Source organism: Lindgomyces ingoldianus (assembly GCF_010093535.1).
Source record: "Lindgomyces ingoldianus strain ATCC 200398 unplaced genomic scaffold BDR25scaffold_20, whole genome shotgun sequence".
In the NCBI taxonomy this organism is placed as follows: Eukaryota; Fungi; Ascomycota; class Dothideomycetes; order Pleosporales; family Lindgomycetaceae; genus Lindgomyces; species Lindgomyces ingoldianus.
The window spans coordinates 1,004,612-1,018,746 of record NW_022985181.1 but is presented as its reverse complement, the minus strand read 5'-3'; the positions used below and the strand labels follow the sequence as shown (position 1 = coordinate 1,018,746).

The window sequence follows — 14,135 nt, the reverse complement described above, 5'->3', positions numbered from 1 at the left end:
CTTGCCCAGCCCCCAGCCGCACGCACGCACCAGATATGTATGTCAGTGTAGTGCCCAGCTGAATTGACAAGACTCGCCACAATGACATGACGCCGGAATCGGATTCGGAGAAAGAACGCAAAACTCTCAACTCTTGCTCATCGCGCGACCTTACTTAACCAGAGAATCTGAATCTCGATGCCTCAAGCCTTCCCAAGCCCTCGCGAGGAGCAACGTTTCGTCGGCGATAAGAGTTGGTAAAGTCTTGGAGGATAGTGCGAATCATTCTAATTTCGCCTGTCTCAATGCGCCTAATAACATATGACTATTAGCAAATCTGCTCACATCACAATGGCCAATCTACAGGGCCGAACAAACAAACAACGACAGAACGATACCAAAAGGAAAAAAAAAGAGTGACAGACGTTGAGTAAACATGTGTCAACGGGGTCTTGGAAATATTTGTTGAGAAATGAGATATGACGTACTGTCGAATATTGTTCAGAAATCGCTCAGATTCCTGTGGTGTTATTGAACCCGGGGGAAGCATGCTAACCGTTTGTTGCACCCAGCCAGCAACTTGCCCTGGCATCAGCTCGAACAATTCCAGAAGGACTCCTGATCCGTCGGGAAAGCAGCTTCCTGGGAAACTATACATCATGCCCGTCATGATCCGCTGGACGAGTTCGAGGCCAGCGCCTGTGATGAGCTCCTTGATGCGATTCCGGAGGACGACGGGAACATGATGACGGCTTGAGTCGAAGCTTGATGATGGGGCCATATCACGTCCGTAGCCGAGCAAGTCGCGTAGAAAGTGAAGTATGGCAAGAATTGGTTCTTCTTTGAGGATGGCAAGGAGCCGGCACGCCGCGATGAGAACAGAGTCCATCAATTGGGAGGTAATTGATTCGGAAGGATAGTAGAGAATCATCTCAGAAGCAAGTCGAAAAAAATCCTCAATCACTATATTGATCAGTTAGTGAGTATCAAATATCTTCTTAGGGGCCTCTTACAATCGGGTTCCTCCTCCGGCTGTCGGTCAGTCATTATCCTCAAGAAAGTCTTGGCTTGTTCCTCGTAGAAGTTGAAGACCGAGCCGGTCGTGGCCTCAGAGATATTTTCGACTTCTCTCGAGAACTCTCGGACAATAGAAGAGGTAGCCCACAAGAAACATCCCTGTTTCGAAGTCGCAAACCCTGCAGTAAGCTGCTGGGCGAGTTCTGGTAGAAGCGGAGCCATTGCCGTCCGGTACGACAATATCATGAATCGCCAGCACCGACAAACGCGCTCCAGCACCGGCACGCTGTCCCGGAAATGCGTTACAAGGGCACCGAGGGCTGGGAATATCTCTTGACAATACTTGACTGCTGGATGTTCCTCGTCAGGGTCGACGTATGGCTTCACCAATTCGATGAAAATAGTGACCAGATTGATCCTATCTATAAGTTGGTTAGCATGGGAGGGTATGAAGAGAAGGAAGGAGACCAATTCTTACCAGCCAGAAGCTTCTTCTGAACATCATCATTCGCTTGATTTGCGATCTCAACAATGCTTGACATTACCGGATCGCAGTACATCTTCAGTTTGGCGTAGACCTGATCGTTGGGAACTTTGGCCACGACAGAAGCCACGCCATCTGTTATCTCCTCCTGGCTGTTTGGCGGAAGCCCTTCAATATATTTGATGTAGAATTGTTGAAGCGGGTCCGTGTAGCTGACGAGCAGGCTTGCACAGTCATTGCAGAAGAATTTGAATGACAAAGCGGCGGCGCGAACGACCTCCTTGTCTGGGTGGTCGAATGCAGCCATGATGAAATCGAGTTGGGGTTGCAGCATGTCTGAATGTTCCGCTGTCCACTCGGTGTATCTTCCCAATGCCATGACAGCTTGGAATCGGAGCTTGTTGTGATCTGGTATTTGGACAATCAGCGGGATGAGACGAGGAAGCATTATGTTCTCGTCTGGAGGCACCATTCGGCCCATTGCTCGCAGACTGAAGAGCGGCGCCTCCAACTTCTGCCACTTTGGAACGTGGTTTGGTGCTGCCTGCGGTCCATATGTCTGAACCCAGGCTTGGATGAGATTGTAAGGCTTTTGGAGACACTCGGTCACTCCCATAACTTCGCAGCAGTCTTTAAGGACGTCGCCCATCTGATGCCTGAACTCCCGGAATTTTTCTTCTTGTTCACGGTCGCCCTCAAACAGGTCTTTCTCGTCTCCGCTCTCGGGCGTTGGATATTCCAAGTGGCCTATCATGATGTCGACGAGCCGTGCATATATATCGACGAACTGCAGCCTCGCTTGCATGTACTTTTCAAGAGTGAGATACTGTTTGAGGTCATACCAGAACTTGAAGGTATGGGATATAGCATCTCGCTCCCTGTCCAGCGCCGCTGATTCGAGGATGGCTTGCACTAAGGGCCTGAAGTCCGATGGCATGCGTGCAATTAGAAGCACCCAAGATTCTCCAGCTTCAGCGAAAATCCTTGAGATGCCCTTGTACTTTTCAGTATCCTCCGCCAGCGCAGCCTCCGAAAGCTTAGACTGGAGGGCAATAACCTCAGGATAGAGAGTGCGGATGACAGCCTTGCACTCGTCCACATCCTTGGTCTCCGAGATGAGAGAGCACAGACATTCTACAGCAGCCTCAAACGGCTCTTCTGCGGAAAGACCCCCGAGGATAACTTTCAGAAGGGGAGAAGCGACTATGTCATTTAATGCAGTCTCACGCATCCAGGAGTTGATACAGTTTAGCAATTGAGGGTTACGTGCGGCCGCCGCTGCCAAAGTTTTAGCTAAGTCACAAGAAACTGAACACGTACTTACGGGATGACTGCGCATATTGGATGAGGAGGGTAATAGCTTGTCGAGCATTGTCCTGAAGCAATTCCTGCGTCCTAATGGACAACTCCGATTCCTAATAGCAAAGATTTAGGATTAGATTCTGACTCTGAAAGGATATCGCGGTACCGGAGGGGCCGGTGAGCTGATGATGGTGATTCGACCGAACGTACTGTGAGGTTGATTTTTCGTCCGTGAGTGACTTCTTCCGGGAGGACGCGAAGAAAGTCTAAGACGCAAGGCACATTTGCCGGATCTGATCCGAGGGTGCTAACGACATATTCAAGGACATTTTTCCATTCTATCATCTGGATGGCCAGGTTGGCCAGGCAAACACATAGTTGCAACCTGATAGGTTTGGGTCCAGCGTGGAACGTTATGAGACATCCCGTGATTGAGTCTCGCAGACTGATGAGTTGAGAGCGGGGCACCTGGTGGAGGTCATAGACGATCTAGAAGGTCAGACTTGGGGGGCAGAAGGAACGAGGGACCATACCTTCCCCTTCAGGGTAGTAGCGGCGAAAAGTTTAGCAGCAACGTCAACACCGCTTGACTGAAGAATTTCGAACGTGATGGTCCATGCCTCTTGCTGGGAGCAGTGTTAGCAGCCTGATGGTTGCGCGAGTCGGTGAGGTGAGCCCACCGATTTCTGGAACTTCTCTAGATAGTGGTGCGCCTCCTCCTTCTGCGCACGATCCGCTCCCGACTGCATCATGTTGTGGGCTGCCAGGACAGGACCGGGCCCAAAGGCCTGCTGCGCTCCGTTGGTAGCCATGTTTGGAGAATTCCGAACAAGGAAGCGGACGTCGCTAGGCGGGGGGGCTGATAGAGGGGGAGTGCTTAGGTTGTGCTCATGGACTGCGTAGTCGTGGGTCCGCAAGGGGATATGTACCGCGAAAAGCCAAAAGTGGTGAGAGAATATCGAGTGAAGGAGCGAGGACGTTGTTTGGCGCAGTCAAGAAGTGCCCAGTTGTGAGTTCAACTGTGACAAAAGCGACGGCTTCCGGTCCCGCACACAGCCTTGGCGAGCTAGACTTATCTCAGCGAGCTCAGGCGGTGCGATGATAATTAACTAGCCACACCTCCCTTATGTAAGGTGAGCTAAGCTGAAATTCGAAGTGCACGCCAACGGAGCTTCAGCCAGTCTCCACCCCACCACATCTGCACCTGCGCTGTATCCTCTCACGCTCCCACTTCCTTACCAATCTACGTCTCTTTGCTAAAGCTACCATGGCTGGACGCGGAGGTAAGTCTCGGCGAATGCAGCAATAAACCACCGCTAACATCTTCTGGCAGGCCGAGGCGGGCAGAAAGGTACTCCTTCGTCCATCACTGCAACCTCTACACGGGGTTCATGCTAAACATGCCCCAGTGCTCCTTCCCCCTATCAACTTTATCTTCAAACAGCTCCAGGCGCGCGCGCTCGTTTCCATCTGGCTGTACGAGAACTTGAATATGCGCATTGAGGGCAACCTGAGGGTACGCATCACAGAATAGGTGCTAATAGCCTAACGCATTGTGGCTAACTGCGTTACAGGGCTTTGATGAATTCATGAACCTCGTCATCGACAACGCGACCGAGGTGAGCCTTGCAACTCGGGACAAGGCGGAGAGCAGGCGGAAGATTGGTGAGCATTATGTACACAACTAAGGCTATTCAATCACTGACACTACAACAGGCCAGATCATGCTCAAAGGCGACAATATTTCCCTGATCCAAAGCCTCTCTAAGCCCCAACCCCTCTGATGTGTATTGGCGGATCCTGTTGCGAAACCCTCTAACAAAATTCGGGGGAAGCAGGGTGTGGGGTGTCTTAGAAGAACGATTGTTTAAAATTTCGACATCGGCGTTCCATGTCATGTTTTGGCCCGATGAAGCTGGCCATCGCCGAGGATGAGGGCGTCAAGGGGAAAATCGGAATTATCCACTGGGACGGATTCATTTGGAGGGAGGAGCTGCTCACTCAACGAGAGACCCACTTGATATGGTTAGCATGCCCACCCCATACCAAATACACCAGAAGATTTACCGCGAAAAGGCATCTGCGACAACTGGTGACACCGCTGCAAAAAGTAGTCATAGAAGCCTTTGCCATGACCAAGACGGCCAAATTCTAAGTCGAAGGCCATGCCGGGCATGATGATCAAATCCAGTCCATAGTCGACTCCAGTCTGTGCAGCCGATTCTCCCTCAGTGATCCCCAGTCCACCGAATGAATTGGCACGTGATGATATTGAGTCTTGGCTCAGAGTTGGGATGCCCCAATTGTCTGGCTTGAGGGATTCGTAGTCACTGAGCGAATACAGCTCTAGCATGTCCATGACTGACTTTGGTTGGCCCTGCTGCGGGGCAGCTAACTTGTACGTGTATGGGATGAAGACCTGTTTGTCTTGCTGCAAGGCATCGTGCACGATACTGGACGTCGAGATTTCCCCTGAAGGCATGGAAAGATAAACACTGACCCTCTTCGCTGCCTTATACTCCGGCAATGACAGTAGAGAATTGACTGCTATGGAAGCTGTTGCTCTGTTAGCGCAGTCAACTCAATTTGACTCATCAATGCGCAAAAAGGGTCTCAGATCAACGGACATTGTACTTTTATCGCGGCTTCGGGTAGCTCCGAAAGTATAGTCTTAATCTTCTTTCGAAGCTCTTTCTTCATCAGTGTAATTGAGGTCGCCATAGTTGCGTTCCAGAAATAGTTCCAAGGACGTGCCAGATAAAGTGTGCGAGCTCTGCCTGCGAAGACTTGAGATGAGGCCTTTCTCAAGGAGTCATGTCCAAGCCAGGGTGCGCGTGTTAAGATCGTCGCCAATTGGCCTTCTGAATAACATGCAAATACGGAGAAACCTCGAATCGGAGACGAGGTCGAGTCGTGATTTCTGTTGATGATGTCGGGGATGGCGTTGCACGGTGGCTGACGATCAGCGGCGAGCCGCACAACCCCTGCAAAGGTGCGTGCATTCCTGCCTCGTCGCCTCCTTGCCCTGAACTTGCTCTGAGACTTCAACATTCCTCCACTACGCTTCGCCACGGCCGCATCCTCCCGTCTCTCGACTGACGACCGATTCCACTGCCTCGCAGACATGTTGCTGTCATTAAAACTCGCCCTAGTACTCTCCGCGAGCCTCTCCGCTGCTCAGACAACGCCCGCCCCTACTGACATTGTGGGAACGTGGTCGTCGAAGTCGAACTCAACGCTCACTGGACCCGTATGTATGACCCGCTCTGCTTCACTGCAACCATGCTGAAACACTATTCTAGGGCTTCTACGACCCAGTCAACGAGAAATTCACAGAGCCTGCACATACAGGTATATCGTACTCTTTCTCCGCAGACGGCTTCTACGAAGAAGCCTACTACCGCGCAATCGCGAATCGTACGTCTGCCCCGCTTTATAGCTCCCTGCAACTGGGGAGGTCAACTTGGCTGACGCAGAGTCACAGCAACCAGTCCCAAATGCCCGAAGGGAATCATTCAATGGCAGCACGGCAGCTACACCAAACATGACAATGGGTCTCTCATCCTCGTCCCAATAGCAGTTGACGGCCGCCAACTATATTCCGACCCATGCCAGTACAAAAATGCCGTTTACACACGTTATAATACCTCTGAGCTATTCGAGGTAAACCCCTCCACCACTTCTTCTTGCAATGTCCTCCGTTGACGTGTACCTTTCCTTAGCGCTACGAAGTCCTTACTGATCCCTACCACAACATCTCACGCCTGAATCTCTATAAATGGGACGGCGCACCTATGATGCCGCTCTATCTCGCGATGTCTCCTCCGCAAATGCTCCCTACCTCAACACTCAACCCACTCACGACATCAACACCCGGCGGTGCGAAAGCAACTGGCAAGATCAAACGATCCGAACTGCCCCTAAACCACAACGTCATCAATAAAAGGACCCCGGAACAAATGCGCGCAAATCAGTGGTGGTGGTTCGGCGTTTTCTTAACCGCGAGTGGAAGCATTTTGTATTTCTTCTTCTAAACATGGTGTAGCGTATGAAATGGCAGGATGCATGCACCTTTTTGATTTTGGACTTGTACTGTACGGCCGGTCGATGGAGTAAGAAGATATGTAGTCGACCTTCAACTGCGGGTGGGTCTCCCCGGCGGGCATACTTATTAGCGTGCCAACTTTCATGGTTGTCCGGCTTTCCAAGGTTATGTGGGTTATTGTCTGGTTTATGTGACTGGACTGGCGTTGGCGATATCAATGAATTCAAGAACATGGAACAGAAAGAACAAGAGATGGAGTTGTTGGATGTTTGGGCGTCTTTCCGGAGCACTGGTGGAATGCAATGGTTTAATCTATTATTGATATGGAGGTGGGTGGATTGATATAATAGATACGATGATTTATAAATAATGTCGACTTGACGGTCAAATTACAAAATTGTGTTGAATTTGAGGTTCCTTCGGTTGCTAGTTCTGTGAGTAGTAACTAGATGTATTAAAATAGTGTATTGTTGATTGTTGATGTAGGTATGGCTATAGAGTTTATTCCCGCCCCTTCCATTAGTTCACTCTTAGGATTACGCGCTGTACATCCTCAGACAGTCCTTATCAGTAACATTTTCTCCACGGACTCCGTCAGGATTAACGTTCTTCGATCCACGCACTGCGGTATGTGAAATCAGAACTCCTAATCTCCACCTTCACAATGCTCTGAGATTAACTGTTGTAGAATCTCCTAGCATCCCTATAGCAATACCTTATCACAGGCCCCTCTTCACAACTCTATTGAAAACCATTCTCCCAATCCCCCCCCCCCCCCCCCCCCCCCCCTTTAAAAACCCCCCCCCCCCCCCCCCCCCCCCCCCCCCCCTCTTCCTTGCTTCCTCTACAATCGTTCCTTTTCTGTTTCCATATGTAAATTAGTCACGAACTCTTCAACTAGCTACCCGTGCTCCATACCGGCTACATTCTTACAGTTTTACTGGATCTCTGGCTGTATGCAGGTGCTCTCCCTTGCTTCCATTGAATTGAATTCATATTTCTCGTCTCTAGGTCTGATCTCTAGGTGGTGCGTTCTATGCTCGTCTTCTTGTCTTACAGGGATAGAAACTAGACGTACGTATGGATCCTGCAGCTGCCGCAACTGGGCTAAACTAGAGTTATTTTTGTGCACAGCGCGTGCGTGATGTGTAGGATGATGTGTAGGATGTTTGATTACCTAGTATTGACGAATTCCTCTGTGAGATGGAGAAATGATTTCTTGATGTGGAAGGCTGTTGAGATTGAGATTTTTGAACAAGCTTCATTATTTCAAGCCTACTGTATATATCCTTCTTATTGTGTTCGCTTAGAGGCGCGAAAATAGGGGTGACCATTTTCCTTATTCATCTAATATGCAGAACAAAGAGGAGAGAGCCAGAGAAAAAGATCCTACTACATGTAAACAGAAGTTTCCAAAAGCCCTAACCAGCCCCCGCTACACCTGAATAATATCCAACGCCAGGGTACATATTGGCATTATAAAACCTTGGAAGAGAGCCTATCCGTCTCGCAGCCTGCCGTACCCTCGCTACTCCCGCGCACACCCAAACACTTACATACACAGAGACAGATATTGCCATTTCATTCCATTCCTTAGGTTGGCGACATGTAACAAGCTCCACTGCCATACGTTAGAAACTGCAAACCGAGTTAGTTGGTCACAGGTGCGAAGTTGTACTCCTAAACCTGACCTAAATCTGATTAACCCTTGCCCGCTTCCTGCTACTGCCCGGAACAATAGCCGGACCACGGTGTGGGCCATCGTCACTTTTATGCCTCGACTTCTCCTGTTGATCTAGAACAAGCTGAAGGACATCATACGAGAATTGCGGGAACTCAAGACACATTGCCTTGAATTCCGGCTCCGCGTCGTGTCGAAGCGAGTAGCTTCGCGTAGCCCAGAACGCGGCGACTGGCTTGCGGATGACTGCGTCTTCGGGATTGGACTCCTTATAGATGAAGCGTGCGTATGCTAGTTCGCCTTTTGCAGTAGAGGCTGTGCGGTGGATCTTGGAGTGGGCTAAGGATTTGAGCTCTGGAATCTCAAGACGGTCAGCGAGGGTGTAGATCCGGGCGTGCACTAGGAGGCCAAGTCCTTGGTCGTCAGGCAAGGGCGTGCGAGGGTCTTTCTCTAGGGTAGCGTCGCGCGCGGTGGACGTCTTCTTCGGGAAGTATTCACCAGTATATAGGTATTCGATGATAGAGCCCATAGCGTTGACATCGGCATCTGGCATTGCAATCTGGCGGGGCTGTGAAATTATGAATAGAGCGCTTTAGGGAGTAGTGTTCGGAGAGGAAGGACGTACCACTCCTGGCCCAAGATTTGCGCATTGTCGAGCGAACTCCGGAGCCTTGATGAGAACAGCCTCGTGAGCCGAATAGGTCGTGCATTCGTCGCCAGTGCCTACCATGACCTCGACAATTGGGCTCTTGGCTAAGCTGAATGCTTGTTAGTTCCATTCTCGTTTCTTAAGTTAGCTTAATGCAGAAGAGAGGGCAGCGAAGTTCAATTACACATATCATCAAGCAGCCGCCCTGCATCGGAGCTGAGCAGAGCAGAAAGAGCAAGCGCATTGCGAGAGTGCTTGAGAAGTGCTCAATGACAGTTGCATCGCCTATGGCCAAAAGAAAAAAAAATACGAAAATGAAGGAATACACACTCTGCGAACAGAACAAGCTTCGGTGTCTCTGGCTCAATACCCAGAAGCCCACTCTCCTCATCGTCGGTGCCCTCAGCTCCCTCTTGCATCTCGACATCAGCGCCGACAGCCTCCTCAGCTAGAGGCTGCTGCTCGATATCCGCCATCTTATCACTGGCAGCTGGGAAACGTTGGTGGGCGTGAAGAAGGAGCTGTATCAGCGAATAGAGCTCTCGGATCTAGGAGCTGTGATAGTTTCGTCGGCCAGTGCACAAATGACACTAGGGCGTAAAGGAACGAAATAAAGTTGCAATTCAGGTGTAGGTAAAGACGCGAGTGCAAAAAGGAAGGCGCTTTTGCGGGGCAGTTGTGGTGCGCAAATAACAGCTCTGGGTGTTGATGGCTTCGGGAAGCTTTGACAGCGGGGAGCTTACGAACTTGGAGCTGGAGCCGAGAACGTACCTGCGTTAGCGTGCACATGCCACTCATCCTTAAGGAGGGTTGTGGTTTGGTTGATGTTGGTTACGTTACCAGTCTGGGAACGTATGGGGTTTTAGTGCAGACAATTTTCGGGACTGCAGCTACTTTTCTCTTCTTTGCAGCAATTGTAGGCTAGACATTAAAGTTCTCGGAGGACCTTTGAGAGCAAAGCAGATTGCCAGGTTGCTCCTATGCTTTGAGGGCTAGCACAGGTGGTTGTATTTGAGAAGTACGAGGCTCTTTTGTCGAGGGAACTGAGTTCGAACAGTAGAGCTATGGTAGTGTATGCTTATCCATATGCTTCTTACATTGTTGGTATTGCCAGTCCAGGTTGAATCTAGCTTCAACTATACAAATGAAGCAAGTGGCCGACTTCCTTCAAGCTGAAAGAACCTCAATTCGAAACAGTAGTCAGATACCACAACTCAATAAGCAATCAACCCCCTTCCCTCATCCGCAGTATCTACCTCCTCTAACACCATATTCCACGGAAACGCCCCAATCCGGCTATCCCCTCACTTCACGTTTTCGTCTATATAAACCGCCCATATCCAACCTTCTTCGCCTTCGGGCACCTGGTAATTTTGCTCGATACAGAGAATATTAGCATAGGCCCTGAATTAAGGAGGACATGCTCAATCGAAGAAGCAACCTCTTTTGGTTATAGTCTACACCTTGGGTTTATATAGAAGGCTTCTTTTTCTGTCGTTCTGGGATATGTTTGACGGATGAGACGTGGTGAATGAAGACATGCATCCTGTGGGCTTTGTATCTCGCTGTGAATGGACGTTTCGCAGCATTCGATGGGCCTAGATCATGTCCAGTCGCCTCTTTTATATGTGTGTATTCATCAAATGCTACCACTCTCAGGACTACCACTCACAATGTGCCACTGAACCGGCAAGTGCTCCAGATGTATACCATGCCTACCACTCTCTTCAGAGCTTCTACGCGGATTCTCACTACGCTGCTAGCTTCTTCACAGCCAGCAACGAGCCTCTACATCATGTTCTATTTTAAAATCCTCCCAGGAGGATTCTTGATGTACTGAATCCTTGAATACAGTGCTAGTTTGTTGATATAAAGACGGCTAGCTAGAAAATGGCAACAGTGTCACGAAATTAGGATGTTAGCGTTGACATGTTGAGACTCGAGCTAGACGTTATCCTACTCATAGTTCGTATTCTAGCCGACAACTTGATAGAGATTAGAGTCCCAACCATCTTCACGTCGTCCTGGGTAGCTTTCGACTCGCTTCGCACAGTTCTTAAGCAGGATGCGAGAGTTGCTGCACCGTTACAGCTAGGGAAGAAACAGTACAGTCCATTAGCATTGGGTGCACCACATCAACCGTAAGCTTTACAAAGGTGCTATAGAGCCAGCACATTTTCCAATATTAGGCCGTGAAATTAACCCATTTATTATTGAACGCCAAGACCCAGATCCCACCCGCCATTAGACCCAGAAAATGCTCCCGCAATGCAGAATGAAGTGGGGGTATGCCGAATCATGGATCTACTTGTATACAAAGGAAAATGCACCACCAGGCGGTGGATCCGCAATGCCCGTAGACATCTACACCACCGGGCATTAGATCCGACCACCACGCTCATGATACCGATCACCGGTCGTTGGAGTCGGTTTCTCAGCGCGTATCAGATAGAGAAGGAAGTCTTCCAGTGGGATGAAGATGTAGAAGACCTTGTTGAACCCAAAGGAAAAGACCACAAATAGCGCCGCCATAACCGCGTCCATGAAATAGTGGTTCGCGGTCGCAACGATGGTCGTGAGAATGAAAGTGGGGTAACCAAGGCCGATGATGAGATAGAAGACTTTCCAGAAGAGAGACTTCCGGGGTTCGCCTTTTTCTAACGTGCGGCGGAAGAGGCCGGAATGGTATATTAACGTCATGCCGATGCAGAAGGAGTATCCGAAGTGCATAGAAGGCATGGCTGCAAGGGTGTTGACGTATTTGCCGCTCATCCATACGCTCTGCGCGTCGTCGTGGCGGACTGTGTCGAGGAAGCCGTACTCCGGGGGGAGGAGGCGGGGTGGCATACATGGGTAGAAGATGAAGGTAATGAAGGCGCAAAAGTTAGTGAGGGTCATAGTGCGGCGGGCGAGGGCGAAGGTGTCGAAGGAGGGGGCGACGTAGTAGTACCAGCAGATGAATCTGTCAAAAAATTAGTGTGACTGTTGACAGAGAACATCAGCAAGGTGGAAGACGCTTACCCAACGGTGCCAGGGATATGTATCAGCGCATACGCCTTGTTCAAGACCGTGAGCGCGTCCTGGTGGCCAGTCATGAACCACTGCTGAACGTCCCGCTCACGGATAGGGAAGAGGATGCTAAGAATGCTAAACTCTTCAGTCTCAAGGACAGCAAGTCCATGGTCCTGCGCGACATTCCAAATGCCCGTCTTGGCGAAGATTGTCTGGGAAGCGATAGACGTGAACCGGTAGAAGGCGTAATTGATGATCCAGTAGAACATCTCGATGAGGAAGGGGTACCGCTGGAGAACCCGGCTGTGGAGATTGTTCCTGAATCGAGAAGTATTGGGCATTGGGAGAACGATGCCACAACAGTTGCGATTCTTTGGCGGGTATTTGCTCGTTGACATGAATCCGTCGTATTCACCCTCGCCATCAGAGTCATAGGAGAGCAGACGGTCAGAAGAGTCATTTGAGCTAAGACTGTCGAGATAGCCAGAACGACTGGAGGACTTGTTCAAGATTCGAAAGCCGCGGCGTCGGGTCATGAACATGGCAAAGAACAGAATACTGGCAACGATCTGATAAGCGAGCATTGTTAGTGACTAATCGCGAAGCCCGACAGAGACCAAAGGCAAAGCAAAAACTTACAATAGGCTCGGCCCAACCTGGCAACTTCCAAGCTGGCTTGGAGTGCCATTGAGTTTCACCCTCGAACGGAACCGTGAGGTTCTGCGCCGGCATCATGGCCGTCGTTTCGCTTCGTCGTCGGGCGTATAACCAGGATGTATTTCCTAGGGTGGCGGAGAGGAAGGATTGAGGATTCGGTTACACACTATGAGGCTGCGTCGGAGGGCGGCGAATATCGCAACCGGGTCTCGTGCGCGTGTGTGGTGTTGAGGAGAAGACTCAATTGCTGGTTTCTGCCACTAAGCTAAGGACCGGAAGACGCGGAAGCCTCGACAGCTCTGCAGTAAAGAGAGCGGTGAAACCACAATCCGAGCGGATCAAAAAAAAAAAGGTGTAAAGGAGTGTGAGAAGGGAAGGAAGGAGAGGCGGTGCTGAGATGGAAAGACGAGGCAAGCAGGTCAGCAGGAGATCACTGCCACAGGTGTTGTTGGCAATGGTAGGGAGAGTCTGTCCAAACTGCAACCTCTATTCCCGATGTGGTACTAATTCGTGGCTTGGCGGGGATGGATGGTCCACTTTTATAAGGCGGCCAAACCCGACGGCCGATGTCTGCTGAGGAAGCAATTACTGTACCTACGTGCACTCGCATTTGCATTACTCTATTTAATGGTTGCTCCTTCGCATGCTTCCTTTGTCTTCTCTTCCCAGCTACAGCTCTCCTTCGCAAGCCATGACACGGCACATGCTCGAGTACTGGTAAGGGACAAGCAACGCTGACGCACGCCAAGCGCCAACCCTACGCGTCCACCAATGCAGGACTTGATTTCGCCGCGGCTGACCGTTTATCGGCGCGTATCATTGGTGGCTCCGGACGACTTCAGGTGTCGCGTGTGAGATTTTCCCTCAAGATTCCAAAAAACACAGCGTGGTTTAAGCCTACTGCGAAATATCGAAAAGCATGCGGGAGACATTTGAAAGACGTTTTGGATAGTGAGCAGCGATACGACTTCCTCTCGAAAATATTTCGGGGCTTCCCCTGAGCCTTATATCAAGCCCGTGCAAGGCGGCAGCCGTCTCTTCCGGTCCCGTGCCAAGCGACAAGCACTTTCAGCCCTCTTGTTTCGAAAGCAGCCAACCGGCAACCATCACGACAGATTGCCGTTTGAAGACATGTAACGTGTCTAAAATTACCCTAAACTGGCGCTAGCTGCTCGCTCGAGATACGCCACAGCGTCTTCTTGGTTGACACGAGTCACGGAGATAATCCATACGAGTTGACAACTATCGAACAGGGGCATAGCAGCTGAAAAGATGGTCTGGTTTGGAGGATGAATAAACTTGTTTTCGA

At 50.3% G+C, this 14,135-nt stretch overlaps 6 protein-coding genes across 6 annotated transcripts; 2 read left to right on the top strand and 4 right to left on the bottom strand.

Moving 5' to 3' along the window:
* Window positions 1–154: 154 nt before the first annotated feature.
* On the bottom strand, window positions 155–3,594 carry BDR25DRAFT_228172 (ARM repeat-containing protein; the record flags this gene model as incomplete). The annotated part of the gene is made up of 8 exons (XM_033685267.1): window positions 155–290; window positions 468–942; window positions 993–1,418; window positions 1,475–2,758; window positions 2,805–2,895; window positions 2,993–3,271; window positions 3,316–3,408; window positions 3,463–3,594. 8 exons carry the CDS (start codon window positions 3,592–3,594, stop codon window positions 155–157), a joined length of 2,916 nt encoding a protein of 971 aa, XP_033546495.1.
* Window positions 3,595–3,957: 363 nt separating this feature from the next.
* Window positions 3,958–4,885, top strand: BDR25DRAFT_334849 (small nuclear ribonucleoprotein E). The gene is made up of 5 exons (XM_033692967.1): window positions 3,958–4,065; window positions 4,116–4,133; window positions 4,192–4,298; window positions 4,357–4,447; window positions 4,499–4,885. Exons 1-5 carry the CDS (start codon window positions 4,050–4,052, stop codon window positions 4,564–4,566), a joined length of 300 nt encoding a protein of 99 aa, XP_033546494.1. The 5' UTR covers window positions 3,958–4,049; the 3' UTR covers window positions 4,567–4,885.
* On the bottom strand, window positions 4,505–5,698 carry BDR25DRAFT_304367 (5-formyltetrahydrofolate cyclo-ligase). The gene is made up of 3 exons (XM_033690194.1): window positions 5,410–5,698; window positions 4,850–5,338; window positions 4,505–4,798 (listed from the first exon to the last, which is right to left on the bottom strand). Exons 1-3 carry the CDS (start codon window positions 5,501–5,503, stop codon window positions 4,677–4,679), a joined length of 705 nt encoding a protein of 234 aa, XP_033546493.1. The 5' UTR covers window positions 5,504–5,698; the 3' UTR covers window positions 4,505–4,676.
* A 208-nt stretch (window positions 5,699–5,906) lies between these two features.
* On the top strand, window positions 5,907–6,816 carry BDR25DRAFT_228566 (uncharacterized protein; the record flags this gene model as incomplete). Its single annotated transcript, XM_033685278.1, has 4 exons — window positions 5,907–6,032; window positions 6,085–6,199; window positions 6,267–6,475; window positions 6,505–6,816. 4 exons carry the CDS (start codon window positions 5,907–5,909, stop codon window positions 6,814–6,816), a joined length of 762 nt encoding a protein of 253 aa, XP_033546492.1.
* Window positions 6,817–8,313: 1,497 nt separating this feature from the next.
* Window positions 8,314–9,870, bottom strand: BDR25DRAFT_46787 (uncharacterized protein). Its single transcript, XM_033698615.1, has 4 exons — window positions 9,488–9,870; window positions 9,134–9,266; window positions 8,519–9,067; window positions 8,314–8,465 (listed from the first exon to the last, which is right to left on the bottom strand). Exons 1-3 carry the CDS (start codon window positions 9,631–9,633, stop codon window positions 8,519–8,521), a joined length of 828 nt encoding a protein of 275 aa, XP_033546491.1. The 5' UTR covers window positions 9,634–9,870; the 3' UTR covers window positions 8,314–8,465.
* A 1,396-nt stretch (window positions 9,871–11,266) lies between these two features.
* On the bottom strand, window positions 11,267–13,129 carry BDR25DRAFT_46768 (uncharacterized protein). Its single transcript, XM_033698614.1, has 3 exons — window positions 12,809–13,129; window positions 12,179–12,738; window positions 11,267–12,119 (listed from the first exon to the last, which is right to left on the bottom strand). The coding sequence occupies exons 1-3, from the start codon at window positions 12,902–12,904 to the stop codon at window positions 11,537–11,539; spliced, it is 1,239 nt and encodes a 412-aa protein (XP_033546490.1). The 5' UTR covers window positions 12,905–13,129; the 3' UTR covers window positions 11,267–11,536.
* Between the last annotated feature and the right edge of the window lie 1,006 nt (window positions 13,130–14,135).

Bases quoted from the DNA above. Each gene is read 5' to 3' on its own strand.
- BDR25DRAFT_334849 (XM_033692967.1), top strand. The intron at 4,299-4,356 runs GTACGCATCACA...ACTGCGTTACAG, and splicing joins GCATTGAGGGCAACCTGAGG to GGCTTTGATGAATTCATGAA. The intron at 4,448-4,498 runs GTGAGCATTATG...ACACTACAACAG, and splicing joins GGAGAGCAGGCGGAAGATTG to GCCAGATCATGCTCAAAGGC.
- BDR25DRAFT_304367 (XM_033690194.1), bottom strand. From the start codon at position 5,503: ATGGCGACCTCAATTACACTGATGAAGAAAGAGCTTCGAAAGAAGATT. The intron at 5,339-5,409 runs GTCCGTTGATCT...ACAGAGCAACAG, and splicing joins AGCCGCGATAAAAGTACAAT to CTTCCATAGCAGTCAATTCT. The intron at 4,799-4,849 runs GTAAATCTTCTG...AACCATATCAAG, and splicing joins GTCGCAGATGCCTTTTCGCG to TGGGTCTCTCGTTGAGTGAG.
- BDR25DRAFT_46768 (XM_033698614.1), bottom strand. From the start codon at position 12,904: ATGATGCCGGCGCAGAACCTCACGGTTCCGTTCGAGGGTGAAACTCAA. The intron at 12,739-12,808 runs GTAAGTTTTTGC...CTCGCTTATCAG, and splicing joins CAGGTTGGGCCGAGCCTATT to ATCGTTGCCAGTATTCTGTT. The intron at 12,120-12,178 runs GTAAGCGTCTTC...ATTTTTTGACAG, and splicing joins CATATCCCTGGCACCGTTGG to ATTCATCTGCTGGTACTACT.
- BDR25DRAFT_46787 (XM_033698615.1), bottom strand. From the start codon at position 9,633: ATGGCGGATATCGAGCAGCAGCCTCTAGCTGAGGAGGCTGTCGGCGCT. The intron at 9,267-9,487 runs GTGTGTATTCCT...ACAAGCATTCAG, and splicing joins AAGCTTGTTCTGTTCGCAGA to CTTAGCCAAGAGCCCAATTG. The intron at 9,068-9,133 runs GTACGTCCTTCC...CAGCCCCGCCAG, and splicing joins CAAATCTTGGGCCAGGAGTG to ATTGCAATGCCAGATGCCGA.